General features: G+C 45.2%; 1 protein-coding gene across 10 annotated transcripts in view; it reads left to right on the top strand.

The window, feature by feature from the left end:
- The window catches only part of LOC110530891 (casein kinase I), a 69,412-nt gene that overhangs the window by 35,344 nt on the left and 10,072 nt on the right, over positions 1-23,996 (top strand). For 7 of the 10 annotated variants that reach the window (XR_005053004.1, XR_005053005.1, XR_005053003.1 and 4 more), the window contains exons 4-9: positions 3,544-3,692; positions 16,218-16,452; positions 18,062-18,147; positions 19,218-19,302; positions 20,118-20,266; positions 23,379-23,462. Coding sequence is in view for 7 of the 10 variants with exons in the window: in XM_036986734.1 (XP_036842629.1) it covers positions 3,544-3,692; positions 16,218-16,452; positions 18,062-18,147; positions 19,218-19,302; positions 20,118-20,266; positions 23,379-23,462 (788 nt within the window). In the remaining 3 variants the exon portion in view is untranslated. The remainder of the gene's footprint in view (positions 1-3,543; positions 3,693-16,217; positions 16,453-18,061; positions 18,148-19,217; positions 19,303-20,117; positions 20,267-23,378; positions 23,463-23,996) is intronic. The other 3 variants (XM_036986737.1, XM_036986739.1, XM_036986736.1) reach the window with 1 other exon arrangement.

The raw sequence follows: 23,996 nt of genomic DNA, 5'->3' as shown, positions 1-23,996 counted from the left end.
CAGGCTGAGGTACAGTCACTAGGTGCTCTCCACTATAGCAGGCTGAGGTACAGTCACCAGGTGCTCTCCACTATAACAGGCTGAGCTATTCACCAGTCACCAGGTGCTCTCCACTATAACAGGTTGAGCCAGTCACCAGGTGCTCTCCACTATAACAGGCTGAGCTAGTCACCAGTCACCAGGTGCTCTCCACTATAACAGGCTGAGCTAGTCACCAGACACCAGGTGCTCTCCACTATAACAGGCTGAGCTAGTCACAAGGTTCTCTCCACTATAACAGGCTGAGCTAGTCACCAGTCACCAGGTGCTCTCCACTATAACAGGCTGAGCTAGTCACCAGTCACCAAGTGCTCTCCACTATAACAGTTTTTCTGATATTATACTTCCATTACATTGGTGGATTCAAATCAAATCAAATGTTATTTGTCAGTAGACCTTACCGTGAAATGCTGAATACAACAGGTGTAGTAGACCTTACCATGAAATGCTGACTTTACATACCTGTGGCTGTATTTCAAGGCCTACCTTCAAACTCAGTGCCTCTTTGCTTGACAACAGGAGAAAATCAAAAGAAATCAGCCAAGACTTCAGAAAAAAAATGTAGACCTCCACAAGTCTGGTTCATGCTTGGGAGCAATTTCCAAACGCCTGAAGGTACCACGTTCATCTGTACTAACAATAGTACACAAGTATAAACACCATGGGACCATGCAGCCATCAAACCGCTCAGGTAGGAGACACGTTCTGTCTCCTAGAGATGAACGTACTTTGGTACGAGAAGAGCAAGTCAATCCCAGAACAACAGCAAAGGACCCTGTGAAGATACTGGAGGAAACAGGTACAAAAGTATCTACAGTGGGGCAAAAAAGTATTTAGTCAGCCACCAATTGTGCAAGTTCTCCCACTTAAAAAGATGAGAGGCCTGTAATTTTCATCATAGGTACACTTCAACTATGACAGACAAAACAAGAAAAAAAATCCAGAAAATCACATTGTAGGATTTTTTTATTAATTTATTTGCAAATTATGGCGGAAAATAAACTTTTGTTATTGACCAAATACTTATCTCAATACTTTGTTATATACCCTTTGTTGGCAATGACAGAGGTCAAACGTTTTCTGTAAGTCTTCACAAGGTTTTCACACACTGTTGCTGGTATTTTGGCCCATTCCTCCATGCAGATCTCCTCTAGAGCAGTGATGTTTTGTGGCTGTTGCTGGGCAACACGGACTTTCAACTCCCTCTAAAGATTTTCTATGGGGTTGAGATCTGGAGACTGGCTAGGCCACTCCAGGACCTTGAAATGCTTCTTACGAAGCCACTCCTTCGTTGCCTGGGCGGTGTGTTTGGGATCATTGTCATGCTGAAAGACCCAGCCACGTTTCATCTTCAATGCCCTTGCTGATGGAAGGAGGATTTCACACAAAATCTCACGATACATGGCCCCATTCATTCTTTCCTTTACACGGATCAGTCGTCCTGGTCCCTTTGCAGAAAAACAGCCCCAAAGCATGATGTTTCCACCCCCATGCTTCACAGTAGGTATGGTGTTCTTTTGATGCAACTCAACATTCTTTGTCCTCCAAACACGACGAGTTTAGTTTTAACCAAAAATATATATTTTGGTTTCATCTGAGCATATGACATTCTCCCAATCTTCTTCTGGATCATCCAAATGCTCTCTAGCAAACTTCAGACGGGCCTGAACAGGTACTGGCTTAAGCAGGGGGACACGTCTTGCACTGCAGGATTTGAGTCCCTGGCGGCGTAGTGTGTTACTGATGGTAGGCTTTGTTACTTTGGTCCCAGCTCTCTGCAGGTCATTCACTAGGTCCCTCCGTGTGGTTCTGAGATTTTTGCTCACCGTTCTTGTGATCATTTTGACCCCACGGGGTGAGATCTTGCGTGGAGCCCCAGATCGAGGGAGATTATCAGTGGTCTTGTATATCTTCCATTTCCTAATAATTGCTCCCACAGTTGATTTCTTCAAACCAAGCTGCTTACCTATTGCAGATTCAGTCTTCCCAGCCTGGTGTAGGTCTACAATTTTGTTTCTGGTGTCCTTTGACAGCTCTTTGGTCTTGGCCATAGTGGAGTTTGGAGTGTGACTGTTGTGGACAGGAGTCTTTTATACTGATAACAAGTTCAAACAGGTGCCATTCATACAGGTAACAAGTGGAGGACAGAGGAGCCTCTTAAAGAAGAAGTTACAGGTCTGTGAGAGCCAGAAATCTTGCTTGTTTGCAAATGACCAAATACAAATGACCAAATACTTATTTTTTAATTTGCAAATAAATTCATTAAAAATCCTACAATATGATTTTCTGGATTTTTTTCTTCTCATTTTGTCTGTCATAGTTGAAGTGTACCTATGATGAAAATTACAGGCCTCTCTCATCTTTTTAAGTGGGAGAACTTGCACAATTGGTGGCTGACTAAATACTTTTTTGCCCCACTGTATATCCACAGTAAAACGAGTCCTATATCGACATAACCTGAAAGGCCGCTCAGCAAGGAAGAAGCCACTTCTCGAAAACCGCCATAAAAAAGCCAGACTACGGTTTGCAAGTGCACTGGGGACAAAGATCGTACTTTTTGGAGAAATGTCCTCTGGTCTGATGAAACAAAAATATAACTGTTTGACCATAATGACCATTGTTATGTTTGGAGGAAAAAGGGGGAGGCTTGTAAGCCGAAGAACACCATCCCCACCGTGAAGCACGGAGATGGCAGCATCATGCTGTGGGGGTGCTTTGCTGCAGGAGGGACTGGTGCACTTCACAGAATAGATGGCATCATGAGGGAAGAAAATTGTGTATATATTGAAGCAACATCTCAAGACATCAGTCAGGAAGTTAAAGCTTGGTCCCAAATGGGTCTTCCAAATGGACAATGATCCCAAGCATACTTCCAAAGTTGTGGCAAAATGGCTTAAGGACAACAAAGTCAAGGTATTGGAGTGGCCATCACAAAGCCCTGACCTCAATCCTATAGAAAAAGTGTGTGCGAGCATGGAGGCCTACAAACCTGACTCAGTTACACCAGCTCTGTCAGGAGGAATGGGCCAAAATTCACCCAACTTATTGTGGAATGCTACCCGAAACCTTTGACCCAAGTTAAACAGTTTAAAGTCAATGCTACCAAATACTAATTGAGTGTATGTAAACTTCTGACCCACTGGGAATGTGATGAAAGCTGAAATAAGTCATTCTCTCTACTGTTATTCTGACATTTCACGTTCTTAAAATAAAGTGGTGATCCTCAGACACGAGGCTACTCAGGCAAGAGGGGGGGGGGGGGGCTCACCCAAATGTATAGCCCCGTTGGCACCAAGAGGACTGGTGTTGTCTTTAAAGACCAATAGCAGTCTATTGACCTAATGAAATGAGACCAGCACTCACTTGATTCTAAGTTGCAATTGAAGCTTTGTTTTACTGTTTTTTGTAGTTTTTTTTTTAACAATGTCTTATTATAATCACACACTGTTATGTTTTTCTTGCATCTTCAGTGTGTTTGTGAAACCATTCACTTTGTCTCTGCAGAGGGCGTCCCCCAGGTATTCTACTTCGGGCCCTGTGGGAAGTATAATGCCATGGTTCTGGAGCTGCTGGGACCCAGTCTGGAAGACCTGTTTGATTTGTGTGACAGAACCTTCTCCCTCAAGACCGTCCTCATGATCGCTATTCAGCTGGTACAAATACACACTCTTTATTTCACTTTGTAGCTTTATTTATTAGAGAGGGGTAAAGATAAAAGATTGTGTTCGGGCGCCAGGCAGGTATTAACCATGCCGAAAGGAGAAGGGTAGAATAGAGAGAGTACCACTACCAGACCCACACACATCAGCAGAAGAGACTGCCTAGAGTTTAGCCTGTTTCCAAGATAGCCAGTGTAGAGAAAAGAGAATACACACCCTATAAAACCCACATCACAGCACAGGGGTAACCCCACCCAGAATACCTCATCAGCACAGGGGTAACCCCACCCAGAATACCTCATCAGCACAGGGGTAACCCCACCCAGAATACCTCATCAGCACAGGGGTAACCCCACCCAGAATACCTCATCAGCACAGGGGTAACCCCACCCAGAATACCTCATCAGCACAGGGGTAACCCCACCCAGAATACCTCATACAATAATAATAATAATGGCAGAGCAATTGAACAGCAACTTCATACAAGAAAGAACCCAGTCATCAACAGAGGATTTGCAATAATCTCTTAATATCTTCCAGTGGAGGAGTGCAGAGGGTATGAATGTGGGGGGTGTTCATAGACACAAAGGGAATGTGGGAGGTGTTCATAGACACAGAGGGAATGTGGGGGGTGTTCATAGACACAAAGAGAATGTGGGAGGTGTTCATAGACACAAAGGGAATGTGTGGGGTGTTCATAGACACAAAGTGAATGTGGGAGGTGTTCATAGACACAAAGGGAATGTGGGAGGTGTTCATAGACACAAAGTGAATGTGGGAGGTGTTCATAGACACAAAGGGAATGTGGGAGGTGTTCATAGACACAAAGGGAATGTGTGGGGTGTTCATAGACACAAAGGGAATGTGGGAGGTGTTCATAGACACAAAGGGAATGTGTGGGGTGTTCATAGACACAAAGGGAATGTGGGAGGTGTTCATAGACACAAAGTGAATGTGGGAGGTGTTCATAGACACAAAGGGAATGTGGGAGGTGTTCATAGACACAAAGGGAATGTGTGGGGTGTTCAGAGACACAAAGGGAATGTGGGAGGTGTTCATAGACACAAAGGGAATGTGGGAGGTGTTCATAGACACAAAGGGAATGTGGGAGGTGTTCATAGACACAAAGGGAATGTGGGAGGTGTTCATAGACACAAAGGGAATGTGGGAGGTGTTCATAAACACAAAGGGAATGTGTGGGGTGTTCATAGACACAAAGGGAATGTGGGAGGTGTTCATAGACACAAAGGGAATGTGGGAGGTGTTCATAGACACAAAGGGAATGTGTGGGGTATTCATAGACACAAAGGGAATGTGGGAGGTGTTCATAGACACAAAGAGAATGTGGGAGGTGTTCATAGACACAAAGGGAATGTGTGGGGTGTTCATAGACACAAAGGGAATGTGGGAGGTGTTCATAGACACAAAGGGAATGTGGGAGGTGTTCATAGACACAAAGGGAATGTGTGGGGTGTTCATAGACACAAAGTGAATGTGTGGGGTGTTCATAGACACAAAGGGAATGTGTGGGGTGTTCATAGACACAAAGTGAATGTGGGAGGTGTTCATAGACACAAAGTGAATGTGGGAGGTGTTCATAGACACAAAGTGAATGTGGGAGGTGTTCATAGACACAAAGTGAATGTGGGAGGTGTTCATAGACACAAAGGGAATGTGTGGGGTGTTCATAGACACAAAGTGAATGTGTGGGGTGTTCATAGACACAAAGGGAATGTGGGAGGTGTTCATAGACACAAAGGGAATGTGGGAGGTGTTCATAGACACAAAGAGAATGTGGGAGGTGTTCATAGACACAAAGGGAATGTGGGAGGTGTTCATAGACACAAAGGGAATGTGGGAGGTGTTCATAGACACAAAGGGAATGTGGGAGGTGTTCATAGACACAAAGGGAATGTGGGAGGTGTTCATAGACACAAAGGGAATGTGTGGGGTGTTCATAGACACAAAGTGAATGTGGGAGGTGTTCATAGACACAAAGGGAATGTGTGGGGTGTTCATAGACACAAAGTGAATGTGGGAGGTGTTCATAGACACAAAGTGAATGTGGGAGGTGTTCATAGACACAAAGTGAATGTGGGAGGTGTTCATAGACACAAAGGGAATGTGGGAGGTGTTCATAGACACAAAGGGAATATGGGAGGTGTTCATAGACACAAAGTGAATGTGGGAGGTGTTCATAGACACAAAGGGAATGTGGGAGGTGTTCATAGACACAAAGGGAATGTGGGAGGTGTTCATAGACACAAATTGAATGTGGGAGGTGTTCATAGACACAAAGGGAATGTGGGAGGTGTTCATAGACACAAAGTGAATGTGGGAGGTGTTCATAGACACAAAGGGAATGTGGGAGGTGTTCATAGACACAAAGAGAATGTGGGAGGTGTTCATAGACACAAAGGGAATGTGTGGGGTGTTCATAGACACAAAGTGAATGTGGGAGGTGTTCATAGACACAAAGTGAATGTGGGAGGTGTTCATAGACACAAAGGGAATGTGTGGGGTGTTCATAGACACAAAGTGAATGTGGGAGGTGTTCATAGACACAAAGGGAATGTGTGGGGTGTTCATAGACACAAAGTGAATGTGGGAGGTGTTCATAGACACAAAGTGAATGTGGGAGGTGTTCATAGACACAAAGGGAATGTGTGGGGTGTTCATAGACACAAAGTGAATGTGGGAGGTGTTCATAGACACAAAGGGAATGTGTGGGGTGTTCATAGACACAAAGGGAATGTGGGAGGTGTTCATAGACACAAAGGGAATGTGTGGGGTATTCATAGACACAAAGGGAATGTGGGAGGTGTTCATAGACACAAAGAGAATGTGGGAGGTGTTCATAGACACAAAGGGAATGTGTGGGGTGTTCATAGACACAAAGGGAATGTGGGAGGTGTTCATAGACACAAAGGGAATGTGGGAGGTGTTCATAGACACAAAGGGAATGTGTGGGGTGTTCATAGACACAAAGTGAATGTGTGGGGTGTTCATAGACACAAAGGGAATGTGTGGGGTGTTCATAGACACAAAGTGAATGTGGGAGGTGTTCATAGACACAAAGTGAATGTGGGAGGTGTTCATAGACACAAAGTGAATGTGGGAGGTGTTCATAGACACAAAGTGAATGTGGGAGGTGTTCATAGACACAAAGGGAATGTGTGGGGTGTTCATAGACACAAAGTGAATGTGTGGGGTGTTCATAGACACAAAGGGAATGTGGGAGGTGTTCATAGACACAAAGGGAATGTGGGAGGTGTTCATAGACACAAAGAGAATGTGGGAGGTGTTCATAGACACAAAGGGAATGTGGGAGGTGTTCATAGACACAAAGGGAATGTGGGAGGTGTTCATAGACACAAAGGGAATGTGGGAGGTGTTCATAGACACAAAGGGAATGTGGGAGGTGTTCATAGACACAAAGGGAATGTGTGGGGTGTTCATAGACACAAAGTGAATGTGGGAGGTGTTCATAGACACAAAGGGAATGTGTGGGGTGTTCATAGACACAAAGTGAATGTGGGAGGTGTTCATAGACACAAAGTGAATGTGGGAGGTGTTCATAGACACAAAGTGAATGTGGGAGGTGTTCATAGACACAAAGGGAATGTGGGAGGTGTTCATAGACACAAAGGGAATATGGGAGGTGTTCATAGACACAAAGTGAATGTGGGAGGTGTTCATAGACACAAAGGGAATGTGGGAGGTGTTCATAGACACAAAGGGAATGTGGGAGGTGTTCATAGACACAAATTGAATGTGGGAGGTGTTCATAGACACAAAGGGAATGTGGGAGGTGTTCATAGACACAAAGTGAATGTGGGAGGTGTTCATAGACACAAAGGGAATGTGGGAGGTGTTCATAGACACAAAGAGAATGTGGGAGGTGTTCATAGACACAAAGGGAATGTGTGGGGTGTTCATAGACACAAAGTGAATGTGGGAGGTGTTCATAGACACAAAGTGAATGTGGGAGGTGTTCATAGACACAAAGGGAATGTGTGGGGTGTTCATAGACACAAAGTGAATGTGGGAGGTGTTCATAGACACAAAGGGAATGTGTGGGGTGTTCATAGACACAAAGTGAATGTGGGAGGTGTTCATAGACACAAAGTGAATGTGGGAGGTGTTCATAGACACAAAGGGAATGTGGGAGGTGTTCATAGACACAAAGTGAATGTGGGAGGTGTTCATAGACACAAAGGGAATGTGGGAGGTGTTCATAGACACAAAGGGAATGTGTGGGGTGTTCATAGACAGAAAGGGAATGTGTGGGGTGTTCATAGACACAAAGTGAATGTGTGGGGTGTTCATAGACACAAAGGGAATGTGGGAGGTGTTCATAGACACAAAGTGAATGTGGGAGGTTTTCATAGACACAAAGTGAATGTGGGAGGTGTTCATAGACACAAAGGGAATGTGGGAGGTGTTCATAGACACAAAGGGAATGTGGGAGGTGTTCATAGACACAAAGGGAATGTGGGAGGTGTTCATAGACACAAAGGGAATGTGGGAGGTGTTCATAGACACAAAGGGAATGTGGGAGGTGTTCATAGACACAAAGGGAATGTGGGAGGTGTTCATAGACACAAAGAGAATGTGGGAGGTGTTCATAGACACAAAGGGAATGTGGGAGGTGTTCATAGACACAAAGGGAATGTGGGAGGTGTTCATAGACACAAAGTGAATGTGGGAGGTGTTCATAGACACAAAGGGAATGTGGGAGGTGTTCATAGACACAAAGGGAATGTGGGAGGTGTTCATAGACACAAAGAGAATGTGGGAGGTGTTCATAGACACAAAGGGAATGTGGGAGGTGTTCATAGACACAAAGGGAATGTGGGAGGTGTTCATAGACACAAAGTGAATGTGGGAGATGTTCATAGACACAAAGTGAATGTGGGAGGTGTTCATAGACACAAAGTGAATGTGGGAGGTGTTCATAGACACAAAGTGAATGTGGGAGGTGTTCATAGACACAAAGAGAATGTGGGAGGTGTTCATAGACACAAAGGGAATGTGTGGGGTGTTCATAGACACAAAGTGAATGTGGGAGGTGTTCATAGACACAAAGTGAATGTGGGAGGTGTTCATAGACACAAAGGGAATGTGTGGGGTGTTCATAGACACAAAGTGAATGTGGGAGGTGTTCATAGACACAAAGGGAATGTGTGGGGTGTTCATAGACACAAAGTGAATGTGGGAGGTGTTCATAGACACAAAGTGAATGTGGGAGGTGTTCATAGACACAAAGTGAATGTGGGAGGTGTTCATAGACACAAAGTGAATGTGGGAGGTGTTCATAGACACAAAGGGAATGTGGGAGGTGTTCATAGACACAAAGGGAATGTGGGAGGTGTTCATAGACACAAAGTGAATGTGGGAGGTGTTCATAGACACAAAGGGAATGTGGGAGGTGTTCATAGACACAAAGGGAATGTGGGAGGTGTTCATAGACACAAAGTGAATGTGGGAGGTGTTCATAGACACAAAGGGAATGTGGGAGGTGTTCATAGACACAAAGTGAATGTGGGAGGTGTTCATAGACACAAAGGGAATGTGGGAGGTGTTCATAGACACAAAGGAAATGTGGGAGGTGTTCATAGACACAAAGTGAATGTGGGAGGTGTTCATAGACACAAAGTGAATGTGGGAGGTGTTCATAGACACAAAGTGAATGTGGGAGGTGTTCATAGACACAAAGTGAATGTGGGAGGTGTTCATAGACACAAAGTGAATGTGGGAGGTGTTCATAGACACAAAGAGAATGTGGGAGGTGTTCATAGACACAAAGGGAATGTGTGGGGTGTTCATAGACACAAAGTGAATGTGGGAGGTGTTCATAGACACAAAGTGAATGTGGGAGGTGTTCATAGACACAAAGGGAATGTGTGGGGTGTTCATAGACATAAAGTGAATGTGGGAGGTGTTCATAGACACAAAGGGAATGTGGGAGGTGTTCATAGACACAAAGTGAATGTGGGAGGTGTTCATAGACACAAAGGGAATGTGGGAGGTGTTCATAGACACAAAGTGAATGTGGGAGGTGTTCATAGACACAAAGGGAATGTGGGAGGTGTTCATAGACACAAAGGGAATGTGGGAGGTGTTCATAGACACAAAGTGAATGTGGGAGGTGTTCATAGACACAAAGGGAATGTGGGAGGTGTTCATAGACACAAAGGGAATGTGGGAGGTGTTCATAGACACAAAGAGAATGTGGGAGGTGTTCATAGATACAAAGGGAATGTGGGAGGTGTTCATAGACACAAAGGGAATGTGGGAGGTGTTCATAGACACAAAGGGAATGTGGGAGGTGTTCATAGACACAAAGGGAATGTGGGAGGTGTTCATAGACACAAAGTGAATGTGGGAGGTGTTCATAGACACAAAGTGAATGTGGGAGGTGTTCATAGACACAAAGAGAATGTGGGAGGTGTTCATAGACACAAAGGGAATGTGTGGGGTGTTCATAGACACAAAGGGAATGTGGGAGGTGTTCATAGACACAAAGTGAATGTGGGAGGTTTTCATAGACACAAAGGGAATGTGTGGGGTGTTCATAGACACAAAGTGAATGTGGGAGGTGTTCATAGACACAAAGGGAATGTGTGGGGTGTTCATAGACACAAAGTGAATGTGGGAGGTGTTCATAGACACAGTGAATGTGGGAGGTGTTCATAGACACAAAGTGAATGTGGGAGGTGTTCATAGACACAAAGGGAATGTGGGAGGTGTTCATAGACACAAAGGGAATGTGGGAGGTGTTCATAGACACAAAGGGAATGTGGGAGGTGTTCATAGACACAAAGGGAATGTGGGAGGTGTTCATAGACACAAAGGGAATGTGGGAGGTGTTCATAGACACAAAGGGAATGTGGGAGGTGTTCATAGACACAAAGGGAATGTGGGAGGTGTTCATAGACACAAAGGGAATGTGGGAGGTGTTCATAGACACAAAGGGAATGTGGGAGGTGTTCATAGACACAAAGGGAATGTGGGAGGTGTTCATAGACACAAAGGGAATGTGGGAGGTGTTCATAGACACAAAGGGAATGTGGGAGGTGTTCATAGACACAAAGGGAATGTGGGAGGTGTTCATAGACACAAAGGGAATGTGGGAGGTGTTCATAGACACAAAGTGAATGTGGGAGGTGTTCATAGACACAAAGGGAATGTGGGAGGTGTTCATAGACACAAAGTGAATGTGGGAGGTGTTCATAGACACAGAGTATGTGCCTTAACACAAGGCCTTGAAAATGTCCACAATCTTCTGGGCCACATGTCATTAGTACACCCCACCTCATTAGTACACCCCACCTCATTAGTACACCCCACCTCAATACAGTTCAAATAACAATACACAACTTACAAGCAACCTTCCTTTTAACTGAAATGTACACCCAAATACTTCAGGCAGGGCAATAATAGTCCAGCTCTAATGAACTTCAATGGGAAGTGCATTTGAAAAATAGAGAGTATGTTGCAGGGTAAAGCACTGGAACGATAGAGGGGAGAGAAAGAGAACAAGAGAGATCTTAGCTGTGGTCTTCAGGCGTGCCGGTGTACTGTCTGACCGTCCGATGGTTTGTTGGTTTGTATGTCAAAGCTTCGCAACAATGTTGCTACTAATCCATGCGATCCATAACCGGCGCGGTCCCAAACGAAAACAACCTCGACCTAGAGCGATTACACCGATGATTGAGTTAAATACTCTATAAACTACACACGCTGAAAACAAACAAAACTTCTGCAGCACAGCACACACAATCAAACTGTCGTGCCACCCCAAGAGCCCCTCCCCAAAGAGCGGAAAGAGCTATCTTTATTTCCTCCTTCCTTACTGCTGATGCGCTCTTAAAGTGGCAGTGCACGGTGAAGGCTCCGTGCAGATTTCGCCACACTCCTCCCCCCATGAAAAACCAACGCCTGTAGAAACAGAGAGGATGCAGGCTTTGACAGGTTAATGGTCCTGCTACACAAAACCAGGGAAGTCCTCCTCATCAGAGTCCTCCACGAAGAGGTCCTGCAGGTGTTGCTTTTGCCTGCGATCCAGCTCTTCTGCCGTAGGGTAGCAGGGCTTTAGGTCAACAACATGCACCGCCCTGCCATCTTCCCCAGGGTCCTCCAAACAGACCAAGTAGTTCACTGGTCCCAACTGCTGCACTACGCGGCTTGGACCTTTCCATCTCAAAGCGAGCTTGGCAGTGAACTTCTTAGACGCCTTTGACAGATGATGTGAACGTAGCCAGACACGAGACTTGGGTGGGAAATACGCTTCTCGTCTATGTTTGTCATAGTTTCTCAGCTGTCGTTATTTGGCTTTGATTTTGCTGGCCTCCACTCTGGCTAGCAAGGTGTGGTGGTGTTGTACGGCATCAAACGCTGGGCAGTCAGGTGAAACATTCAAACTTTGCAAGACCCTGTCCATCGGACCTTTTAGTGGTCTTCCCAGGTGGAGTTCGGCGGGAGTGACCCCAGAAGTCTCCTGCACGGCAGAGTTCAGTGCAAAGCGAAATTCAAGAAGATGCTGATCCCACCTTGTGTGCTGATCCCCCACGAATGAAGCAATCATCCCCTTCAGGGTTCGGTTTACCCTCTCGGTCAGGTTGGTCTGAGGATGGTAGGCTGTGGTCAACTTGGCAATTACACCCCAGTAGGTACAGAGCTCTTTGTATACTCCTGATATGAACTGCGGACCTCGGTCAGAGAGGATTTGGTCGGGAATTCCGAATCTGGTAAAGACCTCCCTTCGCAGAATTAGAGCAATGGCTGATGCAGTGGCTTTGTGGAGGGGAAACAACTCCACCCAATGTCTCTCTCTCTCTCTCTCTCTCTCTCTCTCTCTCTGAATCAGTGTCTCTCGTTCTGTCTCTGAATCGGTGTCTTTCATTATCTCTCTCACTCTAATTGTTTTATATTTTTTACATTTTGTCAGGAAATGCAGCTCTGTCTCAGGTTCTGCTGTTGTGCAGTGGTTACACAGCCTTTCCTCTACAGGGAGCCCGGTTTTCCTGTGTCTACCCTTCTCAATGGCAAGGCTGTGCTCACTGAGCCTGTACTTTGTCAAGGTTGGTCAAATAGTTTGCCACAGTGTACTGTCGATTTAGGGCCAGATAGCACTGCATTTTCCCAATGAGCAATGTAGTTTAGTTTTGACTGTGTTGTAATTTGGTTTATTCTGATTGATTGGATGTTCTGATCCCGAGGCTTCAGTGTGTTAGTAGAACAGGTTAGTGAACTCAGCCCCAGCTGGATGAGGGGACTGAGGCTTCAGTGTGTTAGTAGAACAGGTTTGTGAACTCAGCCCCAGGACCAGCTGGATGAGGGGACTGAGGCTTCAGTGTGTTAGTAGAACAGGTTTGTGAACTCAGCCCCAGGACCAGCTGGATGAGGGGACTGAGGCTTCAGTGTGTTAGTAGAACAGGTTTGTGAACTCAGCCCCAGGACCGGCTGGATGAGGGGACTGAGGCTTCAGTGTGTTAGTAGAACAGGTTTGTGAACTCAGCCCCAGGACCAGCTGGCTGAGGGGACTGAGGCTTCAGTGTGTTAGTAGAACAGGTTAGTGAACTCAGCCCCAGGACCAGCTGGATGAGGGGACTGAGGCTTCAGTGTGTTAGTAGAACAGGTTTGTGAACTCAGCCCCAGGACCAGCTGGCTGAGGGGACTGAGGCTTCAGTGTGTTAGTAGAACAGGTTAGTGAACTCAGCCCCAGGACCGGCTGGATGAGGGGACTGTCAGTGTGTTAGTAGAACAGGTTAGTGAACTCAGCCGCAGGACTGGCTGGATGAGGGGACTGAGGCTTCAGTGTGTTAGTAGAACAGGTTTGTGAACTCAGCCCCAGGGCCAGCTGGATGAGGGGACTCTTTTTTTGCAGGGCATTGCAGGGCGTGGTAATGATATGAGAGGGGGTGTTTTAGATGTTTCCAAAACTTATTTGCTCTTTTAATTTTTTTTATTATTAGTGGATATTGGCCTAATTCTGCCCTGCATGCATTGTTTGTAGTTTTCCTCTGGACATGTATGAGAATCTTACAGTACTCTGCATGCAAGGTTTCAATGGGGTGTTTGTCCCATTTGGTGAAATCTTGTTTTGCAAGTGGACCTCACACCTCGCTGAAATTAAGGGCAATTGGTTCAATGACACATTCCATTAGTTTTAGCCAAATTTGAATAGGTATTTCAATTTGAATTAGTTTTTTAATGGTGTAGAATGCCCTGTGTGCTTTCTCCCTCTGTTCATTCACTGCCTCATTAAGGTGTCCAGTTGAGCTTGTTTTTAAAGTCATTGTAGTGTGTGCAGTACTCTATATATTTTGTACCAATTGAGAACTTTGGTCTAATTCCTTGAGATCTGGATCTTCTCTGGAAAATCATTATTTGAGTCTTTTTGGGGTTTACTGCCAGGGCCCAGGTCTGGCAGTACTGCTCTAGCAGGACCAGGCTCTGCTGTAGTCCGTGTGCTGTGGGCGACAGTAGGCATAGGTCATCTGCGAAGAGCAGGCATTTAACCTCTGAATTGTGGAGACTAACACCAGGGGATGAGCATTTTTCTAGAATAGTGGCCAATTCGTTGATGTAAATATTGAAGAGTGCAGGGCTCAGATTGCAACCCTGGCGAAGGCCCTGACCCTGGTAAAAAGAAATCTGTTATTTTCTTGCCAATTTTAATGCTGCACGTATTGCCAGTATACATTGTTTTAATTATGTCATATGTTTTACCCCGTACACCACTTTCAATATCTTTATAGAACAGTCCTGTCTGCTAAATAGAATCAAATGCTTTTTGGAAATCGATAAAGCAAGCGTATATTTTGGTATTATTTTGGTGGACATGTTTATCTAGAAGAGTGTGTAGGGTGTAAATATTGTGCAACGTTTTGGTATAAATCCAATTTGTCTTTTACTCAAGACATTGTGCTTATTAAGGAAGTTTATAAATCTTACATTTATAATACTACAGAAAACCTTCCCCAGGTTACTGTTCACACAAAACCCTCTGTAATTGTTAGGGTCAAGTTTGTCTCTGTTCTTAAAGATTGGGGCTATGAGTCCTTGATTCCAGAAGTCAGGGAAATGACCTACACTCAGGATCAAACTTAACAGTTTTAATTATAGCCAATTGAAATGTTGCACTAGTGAGTTCGAGCATCTCATTTAGGAGGCCATCAGGTCCACATGCTTTTTAAATTTGAGGGCATTAAGTTTCTTATAGAGCTCCTGGTCAGTAATAGTTTAGTGTCTTATAGAGCTCCTGGTCAGTAATAGTTTAGTTTCTTATAGAGCTCCTGGTCAGTAATAGTTTAGTTTCTTATAGAGCTCCTGGTCAGTAATAGTTTAGTTTCTTATAGAGCTCCTGGTCAGTAATAGTTTAGTTTCTTATAGAGCTCCTGGTCAGTAATAGTTTAGTTTCTTATAGAGCTCCTGGTCAGTAATAGTTTAGTGTCTTATAGAGCTCCTGGTCAGTAATAGTTTAGTTTCTTATAGAGCTCCTGGTCAGTAATAGTTTAGTTTCTTATAGAGCTCCTGGTCAGTAATAGTTTAGTTTCTTATAGAGCTCCTGGTCAGTAATAGTTTAGTTTCTTATAGAGCTCCTGGTCAGTAATAGTTTAGTTTCTTATAGAGCTCCTGGTCAGTAATAGTTTAGTTTCTTATAGAGCTCCTGGTCAGTAATAGTTTAGTGTCTTATAGAGCTCCTGGTCAGTAATAGTTTAGTTTCTTATAGAGCTCCTGGTCAGTAATAGTTTAGTGTCTTATAGAGCTCCTGGTCAGTAATAGTTTAGTGTCTTATAGAGCTCCTGATCAGTAATAGTTTAGTGTCTTATAGAGCTCCTGATCAGTAATAGCTTAGTTTCTTATAGAGCTCCTGGTCAGTAACTGGGGAGTCCAGTGGATTTTGTTTGTCCTTTATAGCTTTTTCTAATCCATTCAACTTCTCATGAGTTTGGCGTTGTTCTGCGTTTGTGTCAATTTGAACGGTGTTGTTGAGCGTTGTTTGTGTTTATGGGTTCCTCAATTAGTGTCAGCTGCTTGCTGTTGTAATGTGCTTTTTTGGTTCTGAGTGTTACGTTTCTAGAGTGTCTCACAGTAATGAAGGCGTAATTCACCATTATTTGGGTCTCTGTGCTTTTGGTTGGATAGTGTTCTAAGTTTATTCCTTATCATTTTACAATCTGCATCAAACCAGTTGTCATTTGTGGTCTTTAAAAAAAAAAAAGTTTAATCAATTTCAGTTGTGCTTCTTTTGCTGTTTGCCTGAATATATATTTTATCTTTTGTACTGATAGATTGATGTCTGTACTGTGGGACAGTGAGTGACAATATCAGCCTTACACCATGTCTCCTGCAGAATGATGATGTCAATGTCTTTCAGATGTTTGTTGAACTCCTGAGCCAAACTCGTCAGTCCAAAGGTTGATGAGTTTAGGCCCTGAATGTTCCACATGCTAACTGATAATGATTTCATGTTGCAAAGAGGACCTCTTTCTCTCCCCCCTCTCCCAGATCACGCGGATGGAGTTTGTCCACACCAGGAGTCTGATCTACCGGGACGTGAAGCCAGAGAACTTCCTGGTTGGCCGGCCCGGCAGCAAGCGGCAGCACACAATCCACATCATAGACTTCGGCCTGGCCAAAGAGTACATCGACCCTGAGACCAAGAAACACATCCCTTACAGGGAGCACAAGAGCCTGACGGGCACCGCACGTTACATGAGCATCAATACTCACCTGGGCAAAGGTAAACAGCCTGATGGGCACCGCACCCTACATGAGCATCAATACTCACCTGGGCAAAGGTAAACAGCCTGACGGGCACCGCACCCTACATGAGCATCAACACTCACCTGGGCAAAGGTAAACAGCCTGACGGGCACCGCACCCTACATGAGCATCAACACTCACCTGGGCAAAGGTAAACAGCCTGACGGGCACCACACCCTACATGAGCATCAATACTCACCTGGGCAAAGGTAAACAGCCTGACGGGCACCACACCCTACATGAGCATCAATACTCACCTGGGCAAAGGTAAACAGCCTGACGGGCACCACACCCTACATGAGCATCAATACTCACCTGGGCAGAGGTAAACAGCCTGACGGGCACCGCACGTTACATGAGCATCAACACTCACCTGGGCAAAGGTAAACAGCCTGACGGGCACCACCCTACATGAGCATCAATACTCACCTGGGCGAAGGTAAACAGCCTGACGGGCACCACACCCTACATGAGCATCAATACTCACCTGGGCAAAGGTAAACAGCCTGACGGGCACCGCACGTTACATGAGCATCAATACTCACCTGGGCGAAGGTAAACAGCCTGACGGGCACCGCACGTTACATGAGCATCAATACTCACCTGGGCAAAGGTAAACAGCCTGACGGGCACCACACCCTACATGAGCATCAATACTCACCTGGGCAAAGGTACGTAGCCTGATTTGCTGTATTCTGTATGATCCAGGTGATCCCATTGATAAAATATAGTTGACCAGAAAGACCCAAAAAGACACATGACAAAGATGGAGGAAGAGGAGTGTTTCCGATGACATCATTAGTGTGCATCATGTGATTTTTTTTAACCAATTATGAGGAGGCATTGCCTTCTGATTGGTAGACAATGTCATTGGAAACACTTATCTTCTTCCTCAAATATATTTCACTACCAAAAAAATAAAAATTATGGAGCTGTTTTCTGGACTAGTCCATCTGCTTCAACAGTTAGGATTGATCAGCATCCGCTATCAGAGCAGCTAACCGATCGCTGCAGCTGTACATAGTCCATCTAATCTTACCTACCTCATCCCCATATTGTTTTTATTTACTTTTCTGCTCTTTTGCACACCAGTATCTCTACTTGCACATCATCATCTGCTCATTTATCACTCCATTGTTAATATGCTAAATTGTAATTACTTCGCTACTATGGCCTATTGCCTTACCTCCTCATGCCTTTTGCACACACTGTAAATAGACTTTATTTTTCTTCTACTGTATTATTGACTGTACGTTTGTTTACTCCATGTGTAACTCTGTTGTTGTTGTTTGTGTCGAACTGCTTTGCTTTATCTTGGCCAGGTCGCAGTTGTAAATGAGAACTTGTTCTCAACTGGCCTACCTGGTTAAATAATAGGTGAAATATATAGAAAAATAAAACAATTCTGTGATTTTCTCTTAGTTAGAACTCATTTGTCCCTGTGTTTGAAATGGGCTTGTGTGTGTGTCTCTGAAACTGTGTTTTGTTTCCTGTCTCTCTGCAGAACAAAGCAGGAGAGATGACCTGTGTGTGTGTGAAGATGTGTGTGTCTCTGAAACTATGCTTTGTTTCCTGTATCTCTGCAGAACAAAGCAGGAGAGATGACCTGGAAGCTCTAGGTCACATGTTCATGTACTTCCTGCGAGGCAGTCTGCCCTGGCAAGGCCTGAAGGTAGGAACAAACACACCTTAAGGTTAGGAACCAATGTAATGTCTCACACACTACACTAAACAATTCCCATATGTTATTAGTTTATTAAAGGTCCAGCTAGTTACTGTTGATTAAAGGTCCAGCTAGTTACTGTTGATTAAAGGTCCAGCTAGTTACTGTTGATCAAAGGTCCAGCTAGTTATTGTTGATTAAAGGTCCAGCTAGTTACTGTTGATTAAAGGTCCAGCTAGTTACTGTTGATTAAAGGTCCAGCTAGTTACTGTTGATTAAAGGTCCAGCTAGTTACTGTTGTTCAGTTGATCAAAGGTCCAGCTAGTTACTGTTGTTCAGTTGATCAAAGGTCCAGCTAGTTACTGTTGATTAAAGGTCCAGCTAGTTACTGTTGATTAAAGGTCCAGCTAGTTACTGTTGATTAAAGGTCCAGCTAGTTACTGTTGATTAAAGGTCCAGCTAGTTACTGTTGATCAAAGGTCCAGCTAGTTATTGTTGATTAAAGGTCCAGCTAGTTACTGTTGATTAAAGGTCCAGCTAGTTACTGTTGATTAAAGGTCCAGCTAGTTACTGTTGATTAAAGGTCCAGCTAGTTACTGTTGATCAAAGGTCCAGCTAGTTACTGTTGATTAAAGGTCCAGCTAGTTACTGTTGATTAAAGGTCCAGCTAGTCTGTCCTTGCTGTCTTATCAGTTCAGACAGACACACAGCCGTCAGTCACATGTCTCTATGCACATCACTAACTGAACACGCTGACCGTCGTACTTCACATGACATTGTTCAGAGAGAAAGTTGTCTGTTGTGTGAAACCTATATCAAAGTTAGCCATCACAATTCCCTGATTGGTCCATTTACCCTTTAACACTTCTGGTATTTCATTCCAGAATTAAAAATTTCCGACAGGCAATGAAGTCTCTCTCTCTCTGTGTGTCTTTCTGTGTCTCTCTCCCTCTGTCTCTCTCTCTCTCTGTGTGTCTCTCTCTCTCTGTGTCTCTCTCTCTCTCTCTCTCTCTGTGTGTCTCGCTCGCTCTCTCTCTCTCTCTCTCTCCCCGCCCCCCCCCCCCCCCCCCCCCCCCCAGGCAGACACTCTGAAGGAGCGCTATCAGAAGATAGGTGACACCAAGAGAGCCACGCCCATCGAGGTGCTATGTGAGAACTTCCCAGGTCTGTGTATCTGTCTTCCTGAAATACAACAGTTACTGAACAGTATTATTAGGTACACCCATCTAGTACGGGATCGGAACCCCCTTTGCCTCTAGACGTTGTTCAGTTGGTATCAAGGGACCTAACGTGTGCCAGGAAAACATTCCCCACACCGTTACACCACCAGCCTGTACCGTTGACACCAGGCAGAACGGGGACATGGAGTCATCCTCCTGATGCCAAATCCTGACTCTGCCATTAGCATGACCCAACAGGAACCAGGATTCGTTAGATCAGGCCATGTTTTTCCACTCCTGAATTGTCCAGGGTTGGTGATGGCGTGCCCACTGGAGCCGAGTCTTCTTGTTTTGATAGGAGTGGAACCCGGTGTGGTCGTCTGCTGTCTTATCATATCAATGACAAGGATCAGAGAGTTCTGTTGGAGAAGCTGTTCTGCACACCACTGTTGTACTGCGCCGTTATTCTCCTGTTTGTGGCCAGCCTGTTAGCATGCGCCATTCTCCTTCAACCTCTCGTCAACTAAGCTGTTTTCGCCCACAAGACTGCCGCTGACTGGAGGTTTGTTTGTTTGTTGCACTATTCTCTATAAACCCTAGACGATGTCGTGCGTGAGAAGCCCAGGAGGTCAGCCTTCCTTTTTTTTTAACCTGCTCCCAACATGTGGAAATGATTTGGAATGAGTGAACACTACCTCTACAGACTAACCTGAACCAGAAGGCCTTTCATCACCATGACAACTAGGTGTTTTCTTTCCTGTCTGAATGAATAGAACAGGTGTGATCCTACCTGAATGTAACGTGTGTGTCTCCCTGTAGAAGAGATGACCACCTACCTGCGTTATGTGCGGCGCCTGGATTTCTTTGAGAAGCCGGACTACGACTACTTACGCAAACTCTTCACCGACCTCTTCGATAGGAACGGCTACGTCTTTGATTACGAGTACGACTGGGTCGGCAAGCCACTGGTCAGTCCCTAGTATAACCCCTCAGTCCTAACCCTAGTATTACCCCTCAGTCCTAACCCTAGTATTACCCCTCAGTTCTAACCCTAGTATTACCCCTCAGTCCTAACCCTAGTATTACCCCTCAGTCCTAACCCTAGTATTACCCCACAGTCCTAACCCTAGTATTACCCCTCAGTCCTAACCCTAGTATTACCCCTCAGTCCTAACCCTAGTATTACCCCTCAGTCCTAACCCTAGTATTACCCCTCAGTCCTAACCCTAACCCCTCAGTCCTAACCCTAGTATTACCCTTCAGTCCTAACCCTAGTATTACCCCTCAGTCCTAACCCTAGTATTACCCCTCAGTCCTAACCCTAACCCCTCAGTCCTAACCCTAGTATTACCCCTCAGTCCTAACCCTAGTATTACCCTTCAGTCCTAACCCTAGTATCCCCCCTCAGTTCTAACCCTAGTATTACCCCTCAGTCCTAACCCTAGTATTACCCCTCAGTCCTAACCCTAGTAATACCCCTCAGTCCTAACCCTAGTATTACCCCTCAGTCCTAACCCTAGTATTACCCCTCAGTCCTAACCCTAGTAATACCCCTCAGTCCTAACCCTAGTATTACCCCTCAGTCCTAACCCTAGTATTACCCCTCAGTCCTAACCCTAGTATTACCCCTCAGTTCTAACCCTAGTATTACCCCTCAGTCCTAACCCTAGTATTACCCCTCAGTCCTAACCCTAGTATTACCCCTCAGTCCTAACCCTAGTATTACCCCTCAGTTCTAACCCTAGTATTACCCTTCAGTCCTAACCCTAGTATTACCCCTCAGTTCTAACCCTAGTATTACCCCTCAGTCCTAACCCTAGTATTACCCCTCAGTCCTAACCCTAGTATTACCCCTCAGTCCTAACCCTAGTATTACCCCTCAGTCCTAACCCTAGTATTACCCCTCAGTCCTAACCCTAGTATTACCCCTCAGTTCTAACCCTAGTATTACCCCTCAGTTCTAACCCTAGTATTACCCCTCAGTCCTAACCCTAGTATTACCCTTCAGTCCTAACCCTAGTATTACCCCTCAGTCCTAACCCTAGTATTACCCCTCAGTTCTAACCCTAGTATTACCCCTCAGTCCTAACCCTAGTATTACCCCTCAGTCCTAACCCTAGTATTACCCCTCAGTCCTAACCCTAGTATTACCCTCAGTCCTAACCCTAGTATTACCTTCAGTCCTAACCCTAGCCCCTCAGTCCTAACCCTAGCCCCTCAGTCCTAACCCTAGCCCCTCAGTCCTAACCCTAGCCCCTCAGTTCTAACCCTAGTATTACCCCTCAGTCCTAACCTTAGCCCCTCAGTCCTAACCCTAGCCCCTCAGTCCTAACCCTAGCCCCTCAGTCCTAACCCTAGCCCCTCAGTTCTAACCCTAGTATTACCCCTCAGTTCTAACCCTAGCCACTCAGTTCTAACCCTAGCCCCTCAGTATTACTGTAGTATTACCCCTCAGTTCTAACCCTAGCCCCTCAGTTCTAACCCTAGCCCCTCAGTTCTAACCCTAGCCCCTCAGTTCTAACCCTAGCCCCTCAGTTCTAACCCTAACCCCTCAGTTCTAACCCTAGCCACTCAGTTCTAACCCTAGCCCCTCAGTATTACTGTAGTATTACCCCTCAGTTCTAACCCTAGCCCCTCAGTTCTAACCCTAGCCCCTCAGTTCTAACCCTAGCCCCTCAGTTCTAACCCTAGCCCCTCAGTTCTAACCCTAGTCCCTCAGTTCTAACCCTAGCCCCTCAGTCCTAACCCTAGCCCCTCAGTACTAACCCTAGCCCCTCAGTTCTAATCCTAGCCCCTCATTATCACTGTAGTATTACCCCTCAGTCCTAACCCTAGCCCCTCAGTATTACCCCTCAGTTCTAACCCTAGCCCCTCAGTATTACTGTAGTATTACCCCTCAGTTCTAATCCTAGCCCCTCAGTATTACTGTAGTATTACCCCTCAGTCCTAACCCTAGCCCCTCAGTATTACTGTAGTATTACCCCTCAGTTCTAACCCTAGCCCCTCAGTATTACTGTAGTATAACCCCCAGTCCTAACCCTAGCCCCTCAGTCCTAACCCTAGCCCCTCAGTTCTAACCCTAGCCCCTCAGTATTACTGTAGTATTACCCCCAGTCCTAACCCTAGCCCCTCAGTCGTAACCCTAGCCCCTCAGTTCTAACCCTAGCCCCTCAGTATTACTGTAGTATTACCCCTATGTCATAGATTTGATGTATATGTTTGAGTGAGTTCTATTTGTAACTTTAGCCAATAGTAGTGCACTATGTGTAGGAAATTACAGGGTTCCATTTTGGACATTGCTCTGATGAACAGCTTGATGTAGGATATAGCTGTGATGAACAGCTTGATGTAGGACATGGCTCTGATGAACAGCTTGATGTAGGACATGGCTCTGATGAACAGCTTGATGTAGGACATGGCTCTGGTGAACAGCTTGATGTAGGACATGGCTCTGATGAACAGCTTGATGTAGGACATGGATCTGATGAACAGCTTGATGTAGGACATGGCTCTGATGAACAGCTTGATGTAGGACATGGATCTGATGAACAGCTTGATGTAGGACATGGCTCAGATGAACAGCTTGATGTAGGATATGGCTCTGATGAACAGCTTGATGTAGGATATGGCTCTGATGAACAGCTTGATGTAGGATATGGCTCTGATGAACAGCTTGATGTAGGATATGGCTCTGATGAACAGCTTGATGTAGGATATGGCTCTGATGAACAGCTTGATGTAGGACATGGCTCTGATGAACAGCTTGATGTAGGACATGGCTCTGGTGAACAGCTTGATGTAGGATATGGCTCTGGTGAACAGCTTGATGTAGGATATGGCTCTGATGAACAGCTTGATGTAGGATATGGCTCTGATGAACAGCTTGATGTAGGATATGGCTCTGATGAACAGCTTGATGTAGGACATGGCTCTGATGAACAGCTTGATGTAGGATATGGCTCTGGTGAACAGTTTGATGTAGGACATGGCTTTCAGAAAAATAACATGTTCTGTTCACTTTTAACCTGTGACTCCTCCTCAGCCCTTTAGTTAATGATGACCTTTAACCTCTGTCCTCAGCCCACTCCTATTGGTCCAGTCCCCAGTGAGCCCCTCCTACAGTCCAGCAGCAGAGACAAGGCAGCGCAGCAGACCAAAAACCAGGTAGGACACACACACATACACTGAACACACACACAAACATACACTGAACACACAAATTTCACAAATGTCATTCAGCATTAGCAGAATTTTCAATTTACAATGTTCCAAATTGGCAGCTTCTTACTAACTAACTGTAGCCTGGTCCCAGATCTGTAGCCTGGTCCCAGATCTGTAGCCTGGTCCCAGATCTGTAGCCTGGTCCCAGATCTGTAGCCTGGTCCCAGATCTGTAGCCTGGTCCCAGATCTGTATTCTGGTCCCAGATCTGTAGCCTGGTCCCAGATCTGTAGCCTGGTCCCAGATCTGTAGCCTGGTCCCAGATCTGTAGCCTGGTCCCAGATCTTTTGGTGCTTTTGCCTACTCCTACTCTGATTGTCAAGCCAAACAGTTTGTCACAACAGTTCTATAAGGAGTTGGCAAGAGAGCAAAAACAGGTAAAGACAGGTATCCAGGCTCTATTAAAGAAACTAGAAACAGACTGGTATCCAGGCTCTATTAAAGAAACTAGAAACAGACTGGTATCCAGGCTCTATTA

This window comes from Oncorhynchus mykiss, chromosome 8 (assembly GCF_013265735.2).
Source record: "Oncorhynchus mykiss isolate Arlee chromosome 8, USDA_OmykA_1.1, whole genome shotgun sequence".
NCBI classification, from domain to species: Eukaryota; Metazoa; Chordata; class Actinopteri; order Salmoniformes; family Salmonidae; genus Oncorhynchus; species Oncorhynchus mykiss.
The sequence above is the reverse complement of the archived record's forward strand: the minus strand, read 5'-3'. Positions and strand labels throughout refer to the sequence as shown.